General features: G+C 43.0%; 3 protein-coding genes across 10 annotated transcripts in view; 2 read left to right on the forward strand and 1 right to left on the reverse strand.

Moving 5' to 3' along the window:
- The first annotated feature begins 1,563 nt into the window (after positions 1 to 1,563).
- Positions 1,564 to 2,509, forward strand: LOC114469520 (adenylate kinase isoenzyme 5-like). The gene is made up of 6 exons (XM_028457077.1): positions 1,564 to 1,662; positions 1,740 to 1,825; positions 1,910 to 2,023; positions 2,100 to 2,240; positions 2,324 to 2,407; positions 2,504 to 2,509. Exons 2-6 carry the CDS (start codon positions 1,760 to 1,762, stop codon positions 2,507 to 2,509), a joined length of 411 nt encoding a protein of 136 aa, XP_028312878.1. The 5' UTR covers positions 1,564 to 1,662; positions 1,740 to 1,759.
- A 1,761-nt stretch (positions 2,510 to 4,270) lies between these two features.
- Positions 4,271 to 5,183, forward strand: LOC114469572 (myosin light chain 4-like). Its single transcript, XM_028457184.1, has one exon. The coding sequence runs from the start codon at positions 4,593 to 4,595 to the stop codon at positions 5,181 to 5,183; it is 591 nt and encodes a 196-aa protein (XP_028312985.1). The 5' UTR covers positions 4,271 to 4,592.
- Positions 5,184 to 5,455: 272 nt separating this feature from the next.
- The window catches only part of LOC114469947 (regulator of G-protein signaling 3-like), a 30,789-nt gene continuing 13,425 nt past the window's right edge, over positions 5,456 to 22,819 (reverse strand). For 7 of the 8 annotated variants that reach the window (XM_028457869.1, XM_028457873.1, XM_028457872.1 and 4 more), the window contains 14 exons: positions 18,815 to 18,884; positions 17,808 to 17,960; positions 16,524 to 16,563; positions 16,215 to 16,456; positions 15,631 to 15,714; positions 15,448 to 15,559; positions 14,980 to 15,143; positions 14,707 to 14,914; positions 14,374 to 14,573; positions 11,466 to 11,512; positions 11,287 to 11,385; positions 10,699 to 10,760; positions 10,455 to 10,618; positions 5,456 to 5,996 (listed from right to left, as the gene is read on the reverse strand). In XM_028457869.1, the coding sequence (XP_028313670.1) occupies positions 5,799 to 5,996; positions 10,455 to 10,618; positions 10,699 to 10,760; positions 11,287 to 11,385; positions 11,466 to 11,512; positions 14,374 to 14,573; positions 14,707 to 14,914; positions 14,980 to 15,143; positions 15,448 to 15,559; positions 15,631 to 15,714; positions 16,215 to 16,456; positions 16,524 to 16,563; positions 17,808 to 17,960; positions 18,815 to 18,884 (1,843 nt within the window). In that variant the 3' untranslated portion in view covers positions 5,456 to 5,798. Of the gene's footprint in view, positions 5,997 to 10,454; positions 10,619 to 10,698; positions 10,791 to 11,286; positions 11,386 to 11,465; positions 11,513 to 14,373; positions 14,574 to 14,706; positions 14,915 to 14,979; positions 15,144 to 15,447; positions 15,560 to 15,630; positions 15,715 to 16,214; positions 16,457 to 16,523; positions 16,564 to 17,807; positions 17,961 to 18,814; positions 18,885 to 22,819 lie in introns of those variants that run through there. The other variant, XR_003674812.1, reaches the window with a different exon arrangement.

Consider the following 22,819-nt stretch of genomic DNA (forward strand, 5'->3'; position numbering starts at 1 on the left):
AAGAACAATTAGAACAGAAACTCTGGGATGAAAGTAAATAAGATTATATGGTCACAACAAACAGCAATGAAATGTAAACATGTAATCACTTAGCTGCTATCACATGACCACATGTGTGTGTGTGTGTGTGTGTGTGTGTGTGTGCGTGTGTGTGTGTGTGCGCGTGTGTGTGTGCGCGCGCGTGTGTGTGTGTGCGCGCGCGTGTGTGTGCGCGCGCGTGTGTGTTTCACTACAGACACCCTCAGGGCAGGTCATGATGTCACTCCAATCACTGTGTACTCTGTGAGGGGCTCAGCCGCTCATTAACCTCGTTAGCACAGCCACCTGATGACCTACCAATCATCAGTGGGATGCTGAGGAGGAGACAGAGACAAATAAAGTCCACAGACAGTGTGGGGACGATCACGGACTAAGACCTGAGGATGATGAGCAGCAGAGAGATGGAGGAGTACCTCAACCATCATCAGATCAGTCACATAATGGAGGTCAGACTGTTACTGTTTGTTTATGAGATTATGATGATGGTACTGGTGGTGTTGATGGTAATAATGATGTTGATGTTGATGATGATCGTGATGATGATGGTGATGATGATGATCATCATGATGGTGATGATGATGATCATCATGATGGTGATGATGATGATCATCATGATGGTGATTGCGATGGTAATGTTGATGATGATGGTGATGATGATGTTGATGTTCATGATGGTGATGGTAATGGTGTTGATGATGATGATGATGATGATGATGATGATGGTGAAGTTGATGATGATGACGATGACGATGACGATGATGATCTTTCCTCAGACTCTGGTGAGGGCGCTCCTCCATCATCGCCCAGAAGATCCACTCTCCTTCCTTCAGAGCTGTTTGATCAGAGCTCAGCTGATGAGAGGAGCTCAGAGTCTCAGCTGGGACTGTTTCCCCAAACTGGGACCAGTACAACCACCTGAACCATCAAGACCATTGAAACCACCAACACCACCATCAGAACCACTAAAACCATTAAAACCACCACCATCAGAACCACTGAAACCATTAAAACCACCACAATCAGAACCACAGAAACAATTAAAACCAACATCAGAACTACAGAAACCACCAACACCATCATCAGAAGCACGGAAACCAATAAAATCACCACCATCAGAACCACTGAAACCAGTAAAGCCACCATCAGAACCACTGAAAACATTAAAACCACCATCAGAACCATTGAAACCATTAAAAGCACGATCAGAACTGCTGAAACCTAAAAATCCTTCAGCCATAAGCGGCTCGTTTTACTTTTTTGAAAATATTCCACCTGCAGAACCAACACACCAACACTCCACAGCATCACAGATCCTTCCAGGTCCTCCTAGTCCTACTGGTCATCCTGGTTCTGGTCCTCCTGATTCTCCTGATCCTCCTGCTTCTGGTCCTGGTCATCTTGGTTCTGGTCCTCCTGATTCTCCTGATCCTCCTGCTTCTGGTCATCTTGGTTCTGGTCCTCCTGATTCTCCTGATCGTCCTGTTCCTGGTCATCCTGGTCCTGGCCCACTGCTGCATTCTCAAATCTCTATTGACTCAGATTCGGAGCTGACAGAGAGTTATGGTCTCCAGCAAGAGGTCGGCATCCATCTGACCCGTCAACCATTCATCATCTTCGTCATAGGTAAGAATAAAACACGTATTTAACTGGTCAGAGGTCCAGGTCCCAATTCAAGATTTTATCTACTTTTGGATCTCCAGGATGTCGGGCAGAGCTCCAGATGGAGAAACTGGCTCAAACGTTTGGGTTTCAAAGTATCTCAGTGGACAATCATGGAGAGACAAAGGTCAGAACCAAGAATGACTCAGACAGAACCAGCTCTGGGATTCAGACTGGGACTGGATGCCTCTAACTGGTTCCTTCGTTGCAGGACGATTTGGTGGTCGAGCTGAGGAGGCAGCTGATTGATCAGCAGGATGTCTTCGGGTTCCTATTCGATGGGTTTCCATTGGACGTCCACCAGGCTCTAAGCTTCCAAGAGCAGGTGCTGATGAGTCGGTGAGAGGAGGAGAGCTGTCTGATAGGTCAGGAGCCTTAAGTCCCGCCTGTTCTCTCCACAGATTGGCTGTCCGGACTTGGTAGTACTGCTCTGTTCGAGCCAAAGGGCCAGCATTCACAGACACATGGACATGGACATGGTTTCCCTCAGAAGATACTACCAACATCTGTCCCTGCTCACTGAGGTGTCCCCCTGTCCAACTGTGCTGTTTGTGTGTTTGTGTTTCCGACTCAGTGTTTGTGTCTCTGACTCATTGTTTGTTTTTGACTGGATGTTTGTTCACAGGTTGATGCTGATCAGGATGAAGATGCTCTGTTTGTTGTTCTCAGCTCACTCATCAAACAGAAAGTGTTTGTCAACAATCTGCCAGTAATAAACAGTTATTTCTATTCCGTTAATGATAGTGTTGGTTAGTTAGTGATAGTACTGGTTAAGGATAGACCGATATGGGTTTTTTTCCATTAGCCTTAGCCGATGACCGATACGGACTGCCGATTTTCTTTAGCCGATATTTGGAACCAATACTACTTTTGCTCCCTCAATTTACATCATAAAAATGACACAATGATGATAACAAATAGTACGAGTCTCAATTTTTCATAAAAAGGAACATTTATTGAAATTAAAGCAGAACTAACTAACTTGCGCTTAGTGCTCCCCCTAAAGGTCCCTTTTGGTTATGTCTCTGTCGTAAAAACTCCGCACCCCCTGCCGCCTGCTCCACCCCACAGCTACATGCGCAAATTTGCTCTTCCAAGACGGTAGCAACTGATCACTGAAATATCCTAATACAACAGTGACACTAAGGGTGCTTTCACATATACTGTATAGTCCCATGTGACAATGTGAACAGTGTGAGGAAAAGAGACAAGTAAAATGAATGAATGATGTGGGAGTAATACGGAAGGGAGTGTGGAAATGTGTGTGATGTGATTTGTTTGTGTGCTGACAAAGATGCTCTGAAAATGGATGGATGGATATTTGTGTGTGTGCTAACTGATGGAGCACTGGGAGTGTGTGTGATTGCTGTGTGTTGCTGCTGAGCTGTCACTGCATGGAGTTACACAGTTCCTCGGACAAAGGTCTTCTCTGCCTTTTTTGCTATCTCCGCCATGATATGAGTTTGAGAAAAGTGAATTTGTAAACAACCGTGTGCAGCCACGGGGCTGGTTATAATCTAGCATTAGTTTGTATTGGGCTGCCGGAAAGCAGTACGTCTTGCCACCGGGTCGGAGGCAGAAAAAGTTGAAAGTGCGATTTTCTGGTCAGAGACAGCAGGGAGAGATGAAAGACCCCCAATCACCCCATATACACTTGTATTACCCTCACACGGACTGCGACAAGGATTTATTAAGGGGAAAAAGTTACTTAGTTTTGCTTTAACAAGGTTGAGATAGAACAAGAAGTAAAAAATATTTAACAAATATTAAAAACAGGTGATGTAGAACAAGAACAAGTAAAAAATATTTAATCTCTCTGTAAATAATGTGGATCGGCGAACGCAGCAGCCCGCATCGGCCGATACATCGCAAAAATCAGCCAATAATAACAGCCAGCCGATGTATCGGTCTGACATTAGTGTTGGTTAGTGATACAAGGTGGGCTGATTTATTATTTCTGTTACTTAGTATTGATAGGCTAGTTTTGGTATATAAAGACTGATTAATTTTATTGATTAGTAAATGACTGGTGATTGTTTACTATTTATTCCCAATTGGATAGTGTTAGTTAAATAATGTTGGTTAGTTAGTGTTGATCAGTAGTGATTAGTTAGTATTGACTGTTAAGATCAAAGTTAGTGATGTTGGATACTGTTGGTGATTAGTTAGTATTGGTTCGTTAATGCTGGTTATGGGTTAGGATTGGTTAGTTAGGATTGGTAATCGTTAGTGTTGGATAGTTAGGATTGGTAATGGGTTAGTATTAATCTGTAAAATACTGGTTAGGGTTATTAATTAGTGGTGTTTCATTGTTGATCATGAGCTAGTACTGGTTGCTTGTTATTACCAAGTTAGTGGTTGAACCAGTGGTCCAATCAGATGCTTTCAGTCATTGTTTCCATAGCAAGTTGAACCTTTCTACCTTTACTCTGACATTCACCAAAGAGCAAAACTCAGAGCAGCCAATTATAGTGTGAAGGTCAGCCAGTGACACACACAGAGTAACACACACAGTAACATAGACAGTAACACACAGTAAAGTGTGAGAGTAAATGCTGACTCAGTAGTTAAATGTACATGTGTGTGAGCTTCAGTGTTTGTGTAACTTTGAGTCTGTGATGTTTGTGAGAGCCTCAGAGAAGCTCCACCTCTCCTCTCAGCTGGAGCAGCTGAGATGTTTCCATGTGAGCAGTGAAGTGGTAAAGTCTGATAAGAACTGAACAGAACCATCTGCAGGTCATCCTTAATCTGAGGAATGAGCTCCTTCTTATCAGCCTCAGAGTTTCTATTCCTGTTCGTCTCCATCTTTGGTCTCTTCCTGCTCTGAGCTCCGTCACCCCTCCACTATAAGACTGGAGCGCTCCATCAGCAGCAGCATTAGCAGCAGCGTCAGTATGGCTCCAAAGAAGGTGGAGGCCAAGAAACCGGAGGTGAAAAAGCCGGAGGTAAAGAAGGAGGAACCTCCTCCAGCAGCTCCTAAAGTGGAGGAGCCTCCCAAAGAGGAGCTGGACCTGAAGACTGTGGTCCTGGACTTCAGCCCAGATCAGATCGAGGAATTCAGAGATGCCTTCACGCTGTTTGACGAAACGCCCACGGGCGAGATGAAGATCACCTTTGCTCAGTGCGGCGACGTGCTGCGAGCGCTGGGACACAACCCCACCAACGAGGAGGTGCTGAAGTTGCTGGGCCGGCCCAAAGCCGAGGAGCTGCAGGTCCGCCTGCTGGACTTCGACGCCTTCCTGCCCGTCCTGCAGCACGTGGCACGCTCTAAGGAGCAGGGAAACTTTGAGGATTTCGTGGAGGGACTGAGAGTCTTTGACAAGGAGGGCAACGGTACCGTGATGGGGGCGGAGCTTCGCCATGTGCTTGCCACGCTTGGGGAGAAGATGACAGAGGACGAGGTGGACCGACTGATGGCGGGACAGGAGGACGCCAATGGACACATCAACTACACTGAGTTTGTCAAACACATTCTGTCCGGTTAGAGAGGGAACGTGTTCACCTGCCGTCTGTCCTCAGAATGTCATTTGATGTGACCTTTGATGTTTCTCTGATTCTTTAATGTCCTCTGAGTGTCCTCATGTTTGCTGAGTGTCTCTGAGAGGACAGGTAAAGTGTACCAACAGAATAAAAGCTTCAGAAAAGCCCACTTTATCTCTCCTGTGTCCTTCCTCTGTGTGTGACCTTCAAATTAAGAGTTTCTTTATTATTTTTCAATGATGTGTGTGTTACTACTTTAAACATAGCATCACCCCTCCACAGAAGAAGAAAGTAAGCTTTATTTGGTTGTTACAGTGAAACGCATAAAATCACATCAATAGAAAGACCACACAGATGTTGTTCATGGGAACTGAGGAGGTGTAATGTGTTTGAAGGTCATTCTTGGTAGAGATCATGAGCTAACCACTAATGACACTAACCAATCACAGGCCAATAGATCACATGTTGTAACAGTGTTTATACTGGTTCAATGAGAAATAATGTTCCAGGACTAGTTAGGGACAGTTTCTACTTCAGTTGTACTGTTGTACTACAGTCTACAGTTAAACTCCTCTGTTGTCTGTCACTACATATCCCATCATGCAACTCTGAATTAGACGTCATGCCTGATCCACAGTGTTATCCACTGTGCTTTGATTGGTCAATGTGGTGTAGAGGTGAGACTTGAGGAAGCGAGGGTAGCTGTCACTCATCATCAGGTTAAAAACCTGCTCCTGGGCTTGGTCGAAGGAGGTGGGGCCAACACCGTGACGCACACTCTGATTGGTTGATTCTCTGACGAACGAGTCCACGTTGACCTGTTGACACAAAGCAGCTGAGTCACATGATCACAGCCCAGGCAATGGGTGAAGATAGATTAGGTCATACTATTGATACATTTAATTAATACTTAGTGTCCAACCTTCATAAACACAAACAAACAAGAAGAAGAAGAAGAGAGACAGTCAGAGAGTCAAACCTCTTCCAAAATCCAAATCTGCTTTTCTCCAAATATTGTCAGTTATCTGATCAATGATCAGTAGGAAGGTAACAATATCTAAATCTCCCAGTTTGATATAATCACAGTAGTAACCTCACTGTACAATAATTATTGCGATATTGTGGGAAAGCTCATGGTTTTACATGGAGGCACACAGTTTGCAGCAATGCTAACAATAACAAAAATGATAAAAATTGAGAAATTGTCTCTTCACTATTTTGACAGTATGTATTGTTATACTTTTAGATTGATATTATAAACTGAATACTGCCTACTAACAGATAAAGATTATTTAGCTGAAGTGCAAAAACTTTACAGGAGTCAGGAACACTCTAATTAGGTATCGCAACAGCACAGTAATAATAAATAAAATAATAATAATAATTAAAAAAAAAAAAAAAAAACAGCCAAGGAAATCAATGTAGTGCAAACTGCCTTATTCTGTGTTTAGATTAATTATAGGTTTTTCTAGAGAAAGATGAACAAGTCAACATTTGAGATTAGGAGTAATCTCTGAGCATTTAAAGTATCCACTAACCTTTTAAAGCCCTCGTTGTCAACAACAGAAAACGGCCATAACTGCAGGACATCTCTTATTATTTAATGAGCCCTTGAGCTGTTATGAGCAAGCTTGGTTGTAAATGCTTCCTTTAAAATGTTTTGACCAGACTCAATTGTTTGTTTGACACAATCCTTAAACTTTTCGGGATGTCGGGTTGTTAAGTGGCTTCTCATGTTACTTGTATTTCTGGAAGAGTAGCACACAGTACATTTGCAGTATTTGCATATTGTTTACCCTTTCACGTTGATGGTTTGTTGATGTGGTGAATCCAAAATGTTTCAACACCTCTGACTTGTAAGCTGCTGCATCATGCACAGGTTCTACAAACTCCTCCATATCTACCTCTGCTGGCTGCCACCATCCGCTATGTTTCCATTCCCCTGCGTGCTTGCACTGTCGCACGCCATTGGCTCAAACGCCTGTAACCTATTTACTCTGAAACGGTGCGCTACAGCCAACCCAAAACTTATTTTTTTAGTGCCGCGACTCATTTCATACTGTGACATAACCACGACAATATCGAGGCTCTTGTAATACTGCTGTTGAATGTTTTCTGTTGCACTTTTTGATCATGTAAAGCACATTGAGTTACCTTGTGTATGAAATGCACCATACAAATAAATTAGCCTTGCATTGCCTTGCCTTCAAATTATTGGTGACGCAGACGCAGCTGTCAGTGATTACTGTGATTGCTGAAGCTCTTTAAAAAAAGTAAAATACAAGAGTATTAAGTGGGAATCACGTCACAAGGGAAGAAACAGAGCTGGGAGCTCATTGCCCTGATAATTAGTTAGTGTTGTGTTCAAGACCACACTATCCGAGACCAAGACTTGCCCGAGACCAGAATGCACCGAGACCAAGACAAGACCAAAACTTCCGGGAGCCGAGACAAGACCAAGACCGAGACAAGCCAAGACCAAGACCATAAACATTTTTTAAATAAAAAAATATATATAAATAAATAAACTTATGACAAGGTTTGACAGTTAAATAACATTTTCTCTTTAGTTTAAGTTTCTTTTAAATACATTTGACGGAGAAAAAAGGTGCCTGCAAAAAATAATTAAAATATTAAAACTACTACTGCTACTGATAAACTCACAATTATTGTACATATTTGAAAACAGGATTTTTATGTCAGCTGAATGTACAGCAAGTGTTTAAAAGGTGAAACTTAATAAAACAAACTCAAACCCTGGAACAGTCATGTGACAAATCAATCAACAGTTCTTGTTGAGAAAGATTATTATTATTCTGGATACAGAGGAAACAGAAACTATAAAAAAAAATTGTTATATTGTGAACCTATTTATACTGTAGGGAAGATATTATATACATAAATGTAATTGGAGTCTAAAGCCACAAAAAACACCACTTTAAAAAGAAAATAGATTAATATAAGACTTCTTTACAGTTATTTGAGTCATTCTGCGCTTGCGCAACTTGCGGCTTGCGGCGATGAAGCGCTGGTGACGACATAATCAAAGATGGCGGCGGCCCGGACTACAGCCGACACTATGTAATAAAAAGCCTTAAAAGATGTGGAAATAATGAAAAGAGTGGATGGACAGAGGCATAAACATGTTGACTTTCACACGGACATGCACAGACTTATTAAACACACACAGACTTATTAAACACACACGGAGTCATTAAACACACACGAAACAGGCTTCACCGGGCGGCAGGCACTAGGACCCAGAGGTGGAGTAAGTACACAGGCTGTAATATCACCAGTTTATTAGGTGATAATAAACTAATAAACTGGTGATATTACACCAGTTTTATTTTTGTATCTTTCTGTTGTCTTTTTGTGCATTTTTTGTATAATTATTGTTTTTTTGATGCCATTGTAGTGTCATTCCAGAATCATGTTGTGTATTTTTGTATCTTTTTTGGTGTAGTTTTGTGCATTGTTGTCATTTTGTGTATTTTTTGTATAAGTATTTAGTTTTGAGTATTTTGAGTCATTTTCATAGTTTCATAGTTTTATGAATTTCTGTTGTCATTTTGTGTACTTTTTGTATAAATATTGTTTAGTTTTTTGTTTTATTTTACTCATTTAGTATATTTTTTAATATAAATATTGTGTGTGTGTGTGTGTGTGTGTGTGTGTGTGTGTGTGCGTGTGTGCGTGTGTGTGTCGGCCATCTCCTCCATGCGTTATCTATCACACGCTCGCCTGCGTCTTGCACATAATCCGTCGCAGGTTGTTAAGAGAGACATGGTAACTACGGCACGCCAGTTAAGTCAACTATTCGGCAGCATGCATGGCTATGCTGTACAACCCCTCGACTAACAGAGATATTTTGTCACACCAGTGCCACCACTGGATAAGTTTGTGTAGAGCCCTGATAATAATAAATATGTTGATAGGGATATAATATTAATAGTTAAAGTAGTAATAGTAATAGTAATAAAAGTAATGTTGTAATAATATTAATGGTAATAATTGCAATAACAAAATAATATAATAATGCACTAAAAACAATATTAATAATAAACAATATTAAATAATTATTAGGTAATATAATGATAATAATACAATGAGAACACCAGTAACTCTAATAAAACATGTTAATAATGAAAAAGAATGTAATGGTAATTATAAGAATAGCAATAACTTTAATACAATAGTAGTAAAATAAAACAATAACAAAATAATATAATGAAAATCCAGTAACTATAATACAATAAAAACAATAACAACATAAAATAATAAGGTAATAGCAATAATAACAATACAATGAGAATACCAATAACTATAAGATAAAAGAATAATACAAAAAAAGAACAATAGAAGAACAGCAATAACAATAATACGGTAGTAGTACGATTAGATAAAGATAATATAATACTGTGTGTGTGTGTGTGTGCCTCCATCTCCTCCGTGCGTTATCTCTCTCACACGTGCGTCATGCACATAATCCGTCAGGTTGTTGAGAAATTAAAAAAAAGAAGAGAGAGAGAGAGAGACCCGAAAGTACCACGAAAAATAAACGTTTTGCAATACCAAAATCGCAACTCTCTCTCAACGGCTCTGTATGCGTTCACCATGTACATCCCGATGTAGTGCATGCACGCACACACGCGCATCAGCCGTGTGTGTGTGTGTGTGTGTGTGTGTTTGTTTACATTGTTGCTGCTAGCATCTTTCTTAGCACATATAAGAATATAAGAAGAAACACTCACCGTTGCGCAGAACAAACAATAGTCATAGTGGATCCATCCGCTCACAAAAACGTTACATTCCTCTGTTTGAAGAATCAGAATGTTTGTGATATAATCGGCTAATGACCGTCAGCACAGCCACCGCCCACAGTCATGGAGACAAAGGAGAAAGTGAAGTCCGTGACCGGAGATTTAAATTAAGTTTGGAATCACGGGAATAATATTAAATAACCATGAAATATTAACTTAAATGACTTTTAGCGGTACAAAACATTTTTAATATTGACCTTTTTTTTTAAACCCAAACAAACTGCGACACAGTGACGTCATGAACCCAGAACCGGAAGTTGCGCGCTCAGTACCGCGCTCTTACAGAGGGAGCCGTAATAGACGTTCCTTGCTTTTATAGGTAGATAGATTAATGCATAGATCTATGCTTTGGATTTGATATGATATACCAACTTGTTTTATTAGCTGTAGCAAGGAAACGTTCAGGTGTATGTCTGCAGTAATCAAAGGTCACAGCTGTGTGGTGTCTCCAACCTGTCGAGGAGCGTCAGCAGAAATAAACTCTCTGTAGATTCTCTGTCCGTGTGCCTCCATCTTCAGTGGGCGTGTTTGCTTGAATCCCTCCACAGCCAACCAGAAGTCCAGATTCTCCTCGCTGAACTCGGATCTCAAGAAGTACCGGAACACTGCCACGCCATCTGACCAATCAGAGGGAGGGTAAGTGAGCCTGAGTCCGCTGCCTTCTGCTCATTGGTTAAATACATAAAGTCGGTCTTACATTGATTGGCAAGAAGAGCATCAAAACTCTCCGCCCATTTCAGCACCTCCTTCAATGACGGCCTGGCAACAAAGACCCATGAAGATCATGAACTAGGACCAGGACATGAACAAGACCCAGTGAGCCTGACTCAAAGACGTGAAGTGGATTCACATCTTAACCTCCAGCAGTTTCACTGAATGATGGAAAACATCTCCTCCACATCATTCAGAGCTTCCTTTGACAGTCTGTGCAGCTTCTGTTTCATATTCTAAATATCTTTCAGGTGAGGGAGAAGGAAATGTGAAGATGAATCGACCATATACGTAAACTGTATATAGTCTTTGGTAGAGGGGTCGTCTTCTGTTTGGTTAGCTCAGCACATATGCAACCAGTCTCACACGTTTGGTTAGCTTAGCACAGAGCAACCAGTCCCACATGTTTTGGTTAGCTTACCACATCGCCACCAGTCCCACATGTCTGATTAGCTTAGCACATATTGGCACAGGGTAAAGGGGCAGGGCCACGTTATCAGGTCATCGTATTGGTTTAACGTGTGATGGGAGTGAGCAAATGTATAAATACAAACATGTTGTAGTTTGTGTTTACCTGTTGTTTCTCAGAGCTCTGTCCAAACTGTTTCCATGGAAACCTCTGCTGTTATTACGTTTCCTTAGAAATGACAGGCGTCCACGAACATCCACAGATCTGAGAAATTAACAAATAAATCAATAAACAAAGACTGAACGATCCAACCAATTATATATAGAGAAGATTAGTTTCCTTACACACTCAGATTCTTCCTCTTCAGCTTCACGTTGTTGCACTCTGAGCCCTACAAACAGACAGACAGACAGACGTTTTGTGAGCTACTGTGGCCTGTAACCCAATTAGAGTTACAGTTAGTTAAGGTTAGTTACATGTGTTGGAGCTAGTTAATGCAAGTTAGATGTTAGTTAAGGTTAGTTGGAGTAAGTTACATTAATTTGGGCTAGTTAGGTGCTAGTTATATGTTAATTAAGATTAGTTAGAGTAAGTTACATTAGTTAGGTGTTACTTAATGCTAGATAGGTGTTAGTTAAGGTTAGTTAGGTGTTAGTTAGGTGTTAGTTAGGGTTAGTTAGCAGAGCTGCTAAGCCTTGAGTGACAGTCACGCAATTTGACGCATTCTCACACCACACGCCACACTTGACATTTCTCACGCTTATATTTACCCATTCAATACTCCTACGACTACTACTACTACTACTATTTATTTTTTTCATGATAATGAACTTTGGTCCTTGTGGCTTGCTGTAGCTCGAATAACACTGATTGACTGACCGAGATAACCAATCACAGACCAATCCATGTCTCCTTGGGCCTAAATCTAACCAACCACGGCAGGCATCACACAATAATAAACCAATCAGAAGCAACGTAAGGCGGGTCTTGATGAGCTGGTCTCTAGACACCTCACACAACACACAACGAGTCGTTGACATGCTTTCAGAAAGAAAGTGTTTCTAGAAATGCTGTCTGAGATGGTATGTAACTACCCAATTTTGTTCACTGTTTATATAGCTGTGTGTGTGTGTTATATTGTTAGTTTACTCATCTAAAAAACTAACACTGCATGTGTTTTTCGTCTCTAACTAACTCTCTGTGTAGCAGAGCTGCTGCTGAGGCATTCTTAAAGAGACAGTGTCCTACTTTAAAAACGACTTTCAGCAACTCAGAGTTGCCCTGAAAAAAGCAACACTACATAATTTAATCACATTTCAGCCTTAATGAAGGAAAAAGTCAAGTGTGTTACCTCAATAACAAATAGAAATCACTAGACTGATCTGCTGCCTTGTTATGTAGCAAGTGTTGCTAATGCTACACCACTTTAGTTAAACAACATAAAAAGACTGTGACTATAAGAACATGTCAGCCCTTTTGTTTGATGTTAATTGTACTTGGAACCAGTTTGATAAATTGCTTACATACAATTTCAAAAAATGAAAATGACCTTGAAAATGACCTCGTCTTAAATCAGAGGTCTCATTCTCGCAGCCCGCGGGACGGTAATTTGTGGACCGCAAGACAATGTGAAAATGTAATGTTAGTGTGGCCTGTGCGTTTTATACTGTATTGTAATGACATGACTTGAGCCATTATCAAAGGTTTATCAGCCTTTAACGGAAGTCTTTAAAACATCATGTACCCCTCATTCTCCGCTTATGCCCGCCCTTCCCCAGCCTCCCAGCCAATCAACACGCAGAACACATTTAAACAAAGACGAACATTGGCAGAGAAAGCTGCACGTAACAATGCTTCAAATGCCATGGGAAACCACAACACCTGTTAAACATTGAATAAACTGGACGTGGAACATAACTCAGTTAAATAAGACCCAGTCTGTAACAATATGAATGGCACTTTACAGCATTGTGTCACCAAGGGAAGCAGACCTCCGATGGAGCCACCCACCCACCAGCTCGCACCCGCCATCCCGCTTCCAAGGCTGGGGGCTCATAGGTGACCTACACGTCTCGGTTATAGTCAACGAAAAAACATCGGTGTTGGCTGGAACGTACAGCTGATTCCATGGGGTTATTATAGAAAATAAAAGCCAGTAAATAACGCCTCTGTGGCTGCGTCCCATGGTTTATATTGGCTATAATCGGCTAATGTCTCAGTACTTTCTACCATCTACAAATGTTACGATGTTCATGTCGTCACAAAATAAATGAACATTGAGCGCAAAAAGAAAGGCGATTGCTGCTGAGTGGTTCATTATCCGCCGAGTTGTTGCCGGAAGAAAAAGCGGAAATGACGTTCTCCATGCGTTTGGTTGGCTAAACACTTGGCTAAAAAAAAAAACTTTATTAGGAGAGTGACAGCAATTAGCCAACACCATGTCATGTTCAAAGCCTGCAGTGAAGAGAAAGTTTGGTGATGAACACAGACAATTTCTATTCTAATCTGTCAACTGTAGCAGCTGTAAACCTGCAATAACTTCAACCAATGGAAAAAACAAACTGTTTCTTTTTTTAACCAATCACGTCTCCCTGTCTCCCTGCTCATTCTCGATCAGTGTTATGAACACTGGTAACAGCTGAATTGCACTCATAGGTTATACCAGCATAAATACATAGTAAATTAAACAAATGCCTTGTCTAATCTAATGTTCATTTGAACTGTTCTTATTTGATTATTTTTGTATGTAATAGTAATTTTTAATGTTTTTAGGAGGCCACATTGCAGGGAGAGCCGCCGACATGGAGGTGAGGACATCAGTCTTAAGGTATAAACCAACGTTAAAACAGGCCAAAGCCATGTTAAAAAAAAGGCCACATTTCTTTCGCCGAAACGCATCATGTCACAAAAGTCTCACTCTTATCAATTTCTGAAACTTGGCAGCCCTGTAGTTTGGTGCTAGTTAGATGTTAGTCAAGGTTAGTTAGGTGTTAATTTGGTGCTAGTTAGGTGTTAGTTAAGGTTAGTTAGAGTAAGTTACATTAGTTAGGTGTTAGTTAAGGTTAGTTTGGTGCTAGTTAGGTGTTAGTTAAGGTTAGTTTGGTGCTAGTTAGATGTTAGTAAAGGTTAGTTAAAGTAAGTTACATTAGTTGAGGCTAGTTAGGTGCTAGTTAAGGTTAGTTAGAGTAAGTTACGTTAGTTGGGGTTAATTAGGTGCTCGTTTAGATAATGTTGAGCTGCTAACTTGTTTACCTTATTATTGTTGTTGTTGTTGAATAGCAGCAGCAGCTCCTTTAGCGTCCCGTCTGTTCTGGTCAGCTGTTTCCTCACAGTGTGAGGGGAGGGGTCAGAAGTCAGGGGGCAGGTCAGACGGTGGATAGAGCTGTCAGACAGGAAACGGGGCGATCGAGGCTCCTTCAGCAGAGAGCCCTCAGAGAGAGAGCGGTGCAGCCCTGAAACACAGCCAGCATTTCCTTAACTAGTTACCACTGAGCGATTGGTTAACCACTGAGTGACTAGTTAACCACTGAGTGACAATTTAACTGCTGAGTAACTAGTTAAACAATGAATAACAAGGTAACCAACCTGTAGGTTTGTGGTTTGGCTTGTCTTCATCACTGTCTCCATCATTCAGGGTGTGGAGGTGGCTCTGCCTTTTTTCACAGCGGCTCTGTCCTTGTCCCTGCTGTAGCTCCTCCTCCTCTTTGCTGTTCTTCCTATCTGAGTGAAATGGGTGTGGCTCAGGCAGAAGGTCAGCAGATGGAGGAGGAAGATGGAGAGGAAGTGTGGAGACCTGGTAGCGAGCAGGGTAGAGTCAGACTTACAGGGGTGGAGCTCCTCGTGTTACCTGCTCCTTACCTGTGGGCAGAGATTGGTTTCCGGGGCAACCAGCTGCATGTTGTCATGGAGACAGAGGCTGACCCGGATCTTCTGCTCGATGCTGAAGGCCTCGAGGCAGACCACACAGCGCCACCCACTGGCGGAGCTCTGCAGCAGGTAGAGACGCAGTGGTTCGGAGGACACTGAGGACCAACCAGAGAAGGAGGTGGAGTTTACCATCAAAGTATCGGGTTGCTCGTCTGAATATCAGTGTGTGACCAGGACACAGGAAGGCTCTGATTGGTCCAAGCCCCACGCGCACGCACGCACGCACGCACGCACACACACACACACACACACACACACACACACACACACACACACACACACACACACACACACACACACACACACACACACACACACACACACACACACACACACACACACACACACACACACACACACACACACACACACACACACACACACACACAGAGGGCTCACCTTCTCTGAGCTGCAGGCCGTCCAGGAATAATGGAGTCTGCAGGACCAGGAACCGACCCACACTGTCAGCGGTGGTTAACAACAACAGGTCAGTGTACACAAAGACCGTCACCTGGAACACACATACACACACAGAGAGTTCAGCCTGTGCTACACTTGCAGTGGTGTGAGTGGTTGTGTTACCTTTGTAGGCAGTTGTTGTGTTGGTTGTAACATCATGTTCTCTGAGAGCAGCAGAGTTCTGTCAGAGCTGCACAGATCCACAGGCTGGAGACAACAAAAGAGTTTAGATAACTAAAATAAGTAAACTAACTACCCACTGACAACTCTACCTTTACTAATAACTAGAACCTGACTCCTGATCATCTGAACCACAGCAGCAACTCTGCAGAATATACTCGTTGAAGTCATAAAGAAACCACTCCATGCTTTACAGTAAATAACAGTATTGAAGGTTTTATAACGGTAAACTTTGTTTTGAATTGGCTTTTTTTGGTGTGAAATCCCTGCCTGGAGGGTTCTTAGTTTGGGTGTCACGGGCAGATGATTATTCAGCACCGCTGATCAATATACAGACATTCTTTAACTGTTAACACCTCATTCACACGTTCTTGGTGGTTGGGTCAATCAACTGCAAGTTAAAGTCAAATACATGCAGGATGAGTTGTTTCACTGTAGACACACTCGACATCGTCAGCTCATCAGGAGAAGAAATATGAGCGCACTGCGCCGACTAAAAATTAACACTGTCATGTGCGACCTCTGACCTGGATGAAGACGGGGAAGATGAGGGTTTGGGGTTTGGGGCTGATGAAAGAAGAGTATCTGGAGCTAGGCCGGTGAGACTGCACCATGGTGCAATTCTGGTAGTTGGAGAACTTTGCGGACAGAGCCGAGGTGGGAGGAGGCAGCATGGCGGTGTGACTGCTGTATGGTTGATGTGACGGCTGGGGTCGGAGGTCGCGAAGGAGCTGCTGTCCTTTGATTGGGTGAGTCTGATAGAGTCGACCTGCAGAGAGAGCAGAAGTCAGGGAGCTGCTGCAGCATGTGGAAACAGAGACGGACAGAAGACGTACCCACAGTGTCCTCGCACTCCTGGAGACACGACTGAAGGATCTGAAACAGGAGACACATCACAGGAATCATTCAGAAACAGTGTATACCTGCCACACCCAATCCCACGCCCAATGCCCACTTAATGCCATGCCCAATACCATGCCTAATGCCCACTTAATGCCATGCCCAGTGCTACACCCAATGTCACGCCTAATGCCCACTTAAATCCACGCCTAATGCCCACTTAAAGCCACGCCTAATGCCCACTTAATGCCGTGCCTAATACTCACTTATTGTCACGCCTAATGCCACGCCTAATGCCTACTTAATGTCACGCCCAATACCACACCTAATACCATGCCCGATGCCACACCCAATGTCACGCCTAATGCCCACTCAATGTCACACCTAATGCCACACCCAATGCCTACTTAATGCCATGCCTAATGCCCACTTAATGTCATGCCTAATTCCACACCTAGTGCCCACTTAATGCCACGCCCAATGCTCCACCCAAAGTCACGCCTAATGCCCACTTAATGCCATGCCTAATGCTCCACCCAAAGTCACGTCCAATGCCCACTTAAAGCCACACCTAATGCCCACTTAATGCCATGCCCAGTGCTACACCCAATGTCACGCCTAATGCCCACTTAAAGCCACGCCTAATGCCCACTTAAAGCCACGCCTAATGCCCACTTAAAGCCACGCCTAATGCCCACTTAATGCCGTGCCTAATACTCACTTATTGTCACGCCCAATGCCACGCCTAATGCCTACTTAATGTCACGCCCAATACCACACCTAATACCATGCCCGATGCCACACCCAATGTCACGCCTAATGCCCACTCAATGTCACACCCAATGCCTACTTAATGCCATGCCTAATGCCCACTTAATGTCATGCCTAATTCCATGCCTAGTGCCCACTTAATGCCACGCCCAATGCTCCACCCAAAGTCACGCCTAATGCCCACTTAATGCCATGCCTAATGCTCCACCCAAAGTGAAAGCCACACCTAATGCCCACTTAATGCCATGCCTAAAGCCTACTTAATGTCACGCCCCATGCCACGCCTAAAGCTTACTTAATGCCACGCCTAATGTCACGCCCAATGCCACACCCAATTCATGCTTAATGCCACGCCTAGGTAGGTCCCTCTAAGGACACCTACATTTAAAGTCAGACACCTACCATTTAACAGCCCTTACTTTTCTCAGCATCTAGCACAAACGGTGGTCGCTCTCTGTCTGACTGTCTCTGAAAGGACGTAGACATTATAGTGAGAGGGTGTGTCTCACCGCTCCTCCGTGACTGACAGGTGACAGGAAGATGTAGTTGTCTCCGTTTGATGATGTCACTCTGGTGCCCTTCAGTGTGTGGATGGAGAACTCCTGCTGTGGGACCTTCTCGTCTCTCCACAGGAAGCTATGCCGCACGTCAGCATGTGGAGCCTACACACACGCACGTACACACGCACACGGCATGAAGGACATTGTGTGTCTGTGTGTTTGCTCAAACATGTAACACCACCTTAAAAATGTTCCTGAAATATTTACAACCAACATCTTTGTGAATATCATTTGTGGGAATTCTGAGAGATCATTTTCAAGAGTAAAATTTTAAACAAAAATTAGTTCTTGCCTCGTCAATTCCCGGATCAATTTTTGCAACTCACTCCTTTTTGGTGTCCCACACAAATCCCTCCATAAACTCCAACTGGTCCAGAACTTTGTAGCCCATATCATTACCGGAACCCCCTCCTTCAGAAGCTCCACTGGCTCCCCGTCCAGTCCAGAATCATCGTCAAAGTTCTTCTGTATACTTTCAAGGCCATCCACAACCTTGCCCCTCCCTACCTGTCTGACCTCCTTCATATTGTCACTCCCTCTCTCTCCCTCAGGTCTCCCATCCTCCATCCAACTCTCTGTATCCACTGCCCTCCTCGTGGGGAGCAGATTTTTCAGTCGCTCTACTCCCAAACTCTGGGACATCAGAAACATCAACACCTAACCCCTTTTCAAAACAAAACTCAAAACCCATTTCTACCAATCTGAATATTCTCTGTAATTAAATGTTTCATCTCATTCCATAATTTCTCCATTGATCTTTTTTAATTTCTTTTTATATTATTCTGTTTTATAATGTACAGTATGGCACTGTTTTTATTATTCTGCTTTTGACCTGAAAGGTGCTTTTAACTAAAATTAATTATTATTTAATTATTATTATTAATGTTCCCATCACTTTAACAACTGCCTGTGAACAATACAAACTGTTCGTGTGTGTGTGTGTGTGTGTTACTGACGGTGTCTCTCAGAACTTTGCTCTCCTGTGATTTTCTCCACAGGACAAGGACAATGTGAGATGAGCAGCTCCTGAAAAACACACACTCATTAGTTACAGTCAGTGACCTACTAACAAACACATACACACCACACACATAAACACACACACACGCGCACACAGTGTATTCTGTTTGTTTGTTTCTTGGTTATTGCGTGTTGTAGCCAAAATTAATAGGTGCATATTGCCACTTACTGTACTAGTTTGTGTCATCTACGTATTAATGGTGGTATTTAGTGTAGGAGGCCAAGCTTGTGGCTTGTTACAGATACCACAGAACACACTTAGATGACAACCAACAACCCATAATTTAATCAAAGCAATCTGATTGGCTCCCGAAAACACGTCGACCAATAGGAACAGTGTACCTTTATTTTTCTTGTACGTTTATACTTTTTATGTAACATCACAGTATTTTGTTTCTTAGATTTTCAATAAAACGTGCGCTCCAGAAGAAGACCTCCGTTTCCAACTGCTGCAGGAGTTGAGCCACTGAACGACAAGGAAAAAGTTGCACCGTGCTGAAGCGACACAAGGACAAATATCTGTGAGCCAAACTACTGAAGCCACAGAGGAACAACGTCTGTAAACTGAACAACTGAAGCCTACAAGAGAGCAAAGCACGCTGAAGAATTCCACGCAAAGTCTGTTTTCGACCCGTGGTGAAGAAACCAGCCAGAACCAGGTGAAACCTGCTGGTTCTGAATGAACTGTGAAGACCAGCTTTGAAACTAACTGTGAAACGAGCTGAAAACCCAGCTAAAGTCTGACCAAGCCAGAACCACGCTTTGCTGCTACAGACTCTTTTCACCAGCCCGCTCTGCCACAGAGAAGGACTACGGACTCGTCAGAACCAAGGTACGTTGGAGATCAAAATTCCAATTAGGCCTAAACTAATTTCAGTCACATTGTTCATCTCCATACTGATCCTAGCATAGCTAGCACACGCACACAGACACACACTGAAATCATGCTACATGTACATCTTTCCTTCTTTACTAAGCTTTTTACCTTTAAGTTGTAAGTACATTTGTCTTTAGTTTAGTGAGCGTAGCGCTCGTTTTAGTTTCATTGTGTAAGTAGGTTTTAACTCATCTGATTAATAAATGTTTATACTTTGAGAGTGGATAGTCTTGACAAGAGTTCACAACCCTGGATGACAAGGCATTAATAACTAATTAAGTGACTTAAGACACTTTAAACTCTATCTTAAGTGCAGAGCTGCCAAGCCTCACGTTTTGAGCGTGACAGTCATGTAATCAAAGCAGTAATGTTTTATCTTGTAAAGGACATTATTGTTCAAACTGTGTGAAATGAGGGGTTCACACACTGTTTAAAGTAGGATTTTATTAACAATGGAAATCACTAGACTGATATGCTGCCTTGTTATGTAGCAAGTGTTGCTAATGCTAATGCTACACCACTGTAGTTAAACAAAGTAAAAGGATTGTGTGACTATAAGCACATGTCAGCCCTTTTGTTTGATGTTAATTGTACTTGGAACCAGTTTGATAAATTGCATCCATCCATCCATTTTCTTCCGCTTTTATCCGGGGCCGGTCACGGAGGCAGCAGTCACAGCAGAGATGCCCAGACCTCCCGATCCACGCACACCTCCTCCAGCTGTTCTGGGGGGACCCCGAGGTGACATCAGGCCAGCTCAGAGACATAGTCCCTCCAGCGTGTCCTGGGCCTTCCACGAGGCCTCTTCCCAATAAGACATGCCTGAAACACCTCCCAAGGGAGGCGACCAGGAGGCATCTGAAACAGATGCCCGAGCCACCTCAGCTGGCTCTTTTCGACGTGAAGCAGCAGCGACTCTACTCCGAGCTCCTCTCGAGTGACTGAGCTTCTCACCCTATCTCGAAGGGTGCGCCCAGCCACCCTGCCAAGGAAACTCATTTCGGCCGCCTGTATCCGCGATCTTGTCCTTTCGGTCATTAAAATTGCATACATACAATGTGAAAAAATATTTGAAAAAGACCTTGTCTTAAATTATCTTTTATTCCTTTTTTCCATTTATGGTGATGATTTTAAGTAGGTAAATTGATTTGTTTTATTGGTAAATAACTTTAAAATAGTCTAAATGATTTGAAGGAAAAAAATTGTGGTGTGATCGTGATTTTACAAAGAATACTCCTACGTGTGTGTCTAATGTGCGTCTAATTTTGATTTGAACTGTTCTTATTTGATTATTTTTGTATGTAATAGTGTATTTCTATGGACCTCGAGTCTGCTGCTAAGACATTCATTCAATCAAAAATCACTTAATGTTTTAATGTTTTTTTTTACATGATTTGCTTTTTAATGACCTCCTTTCTGTTGCAGACAAGGACAGCTGAGATAAAGGTAGCACTGCCTTGGGCCACAGTGTTTTAAGTGGGAGCCCCCTGCCTCTGTCATCAAGGCATCAAAATCTGCGACAAACATCTACAACATGAGACATGTCCACAGCTAAATGATGGAGAATTGGTTGAAATTAAATATTGACAAATAAATGTATTTTGTCAAAATTCTTGTTAGTTTTCATTTCTAATTTCTGGTTGATTAAAACTAGAATTAGGAGGCCACATTGCAGGGAGAGCCGCTGGCATGGAGGTGAGTACATCAGTCTTAAGGTAGAAATCAACGTTAAAACAGGCCAAAGCCATGTTAAAAAAGGCCACATTTTTTTCGCCGGAACGCATCATGTCACGAAAGTCTCACTGTTGTCATTTTCTGAAACTTGGCAGCCCTGTAGTTTGGTGCTAGTTAGATGTTAGTCAAGGTTAGTTAGGTGTTAACTTGCTGTTGTAGACAAGAACACACGACTTTTGCTCTTGGAGTGCCAGGACAGATGCCTCCGTTTATTTTTTCTTTTACACAACACTTCTGGTAACCACAGGACGCATACCAATTACGTCACTCACATACAAGGCAAATCATAACAGCACAGCACCAATTGCAGTGCTCACACTAGAATACACCCTGGCGGAGGTCCCTCATCAATATCTAAGGTGTAGTGTGATGTAGTGACCAACTGTGCCCTAAAGGTGGCAGCAGGGCACCTTTAGATGAGAAATTAGCCACTGATGCTACCATTAGCTAAAGAGGAAGAAGCAGGACGAGGGAGACTATGGAGCTACGGAGTGATATTGTGAAGTATCCAGCAGCTCACAGCACCAACTAACGGGTAATCTCTGCATGTCGGGAGGAAGAGGAAGTTACGTGTGTGTGATTGACAGGGGGATGGACTTGGAGGAATGCCAAAATACAGTAAGAAATCCATTCAACTCTGATATAGATAGCAAAATAATAATAATTTTGCCATAAAAAGCCCGGTAGAAATTCTGAAAATGGCTGGCACTGAATGAGTTAATTCATATTATAATTCTTATCACTCCTTGTCAAAGTTATTCCCCTCACATTAGCGTACCACCATTAGTACGCTAAAAATCTTGGCGTAGTCCATCATTATTGCAAGACTTTAAAGGCACACTGTGCAACTCTTGGCCACTAGGGGCGCTAGTCCAGAAACTTTCATGCAAGCGCCCCTAGTGGCCACAAGCGCTGCAGCACTGTCGCAAAAATCAACAGTCAGTCAAGCCAGCCTCCCTTGTCTTTTGATTATGTATGCAGACAGTAGTTGACCTGTAACTTCGGGATAAGGATTGGCTCTAAGGGCTGGGGTGCGAAGCGGGGCTGGGCTTGCGCAGTCTATGGGCTGGAGGAGCAGTCGCCACGCCGCCCTCCTCTCCCCGCCGCTGGAGTCCCAGTGCTCAGCCTTCCTCGCGCTCCCCCCCTACTCCCTGGCGGACGACTGTGGCGAAGCCAGGGAGTAAGGGGGAGCGCCACCGACGCGTTAGGTCGGGCCGAGCACCGGGTTTTCGGTGGCAGGGAGAAGAGTGCGGCGGTGGCGGCTGCTCCTCCAGCCCATACACTGTAGCCGCGGCACGAGCCCAGCCTCCACTTTGCACCCAAATTCTTA

This window comes from Gouania willdenowi, chromosome 9 (genome assembly GCF_900634775.1).
Source record: "Gouania willdenowi chromosome 9, fGouWil2.1, whole genome shotgun sequence".
Taxonomy (NCBI): domain Eukaryota; kingdom Metazoa; phylum Chordata; class Actinopteri; order Blenniiformes; family Gobiesocidae; genus Gouania; species Gouania willdenowi.

What these genes read in the sequence shown, in the direction of transcription:
- LOC114469520 (XM_028457077.1), top strand. Translation starts at nt 1,760, where the DNA reads ATGGAGAAACTGGCTCAAACGTTTGGGTTTCAAAGTATCTCAGTGGAC. An exon ending in CTCTAAGCTTCCAAGAGCAG is followed by an intron (nt 2,024 to 2,099) that starts GTGCTGATGAGT and finishes TTCTCTCCACAG; the next exon opens with ATTGGCTGTCCGGACTTGGT. An exon ending in AGGTGTCCCCCTGTCCAACT is followed by an intron (nt 2,241 to 2,323) that starts GTGCTGTTTGTG and finishes GTTTGTTCACAG; the next exon opens with GTTGATGCTGATCAGGATGA.
- LOC114469572 (XM_028457184.1), top strand. Translation starts at nt 4,593, where the DNA reads ATGGCTCCAAAGAAGGTGGAGGCCAAGAAACCGGAGGTGAAAAAGCCG.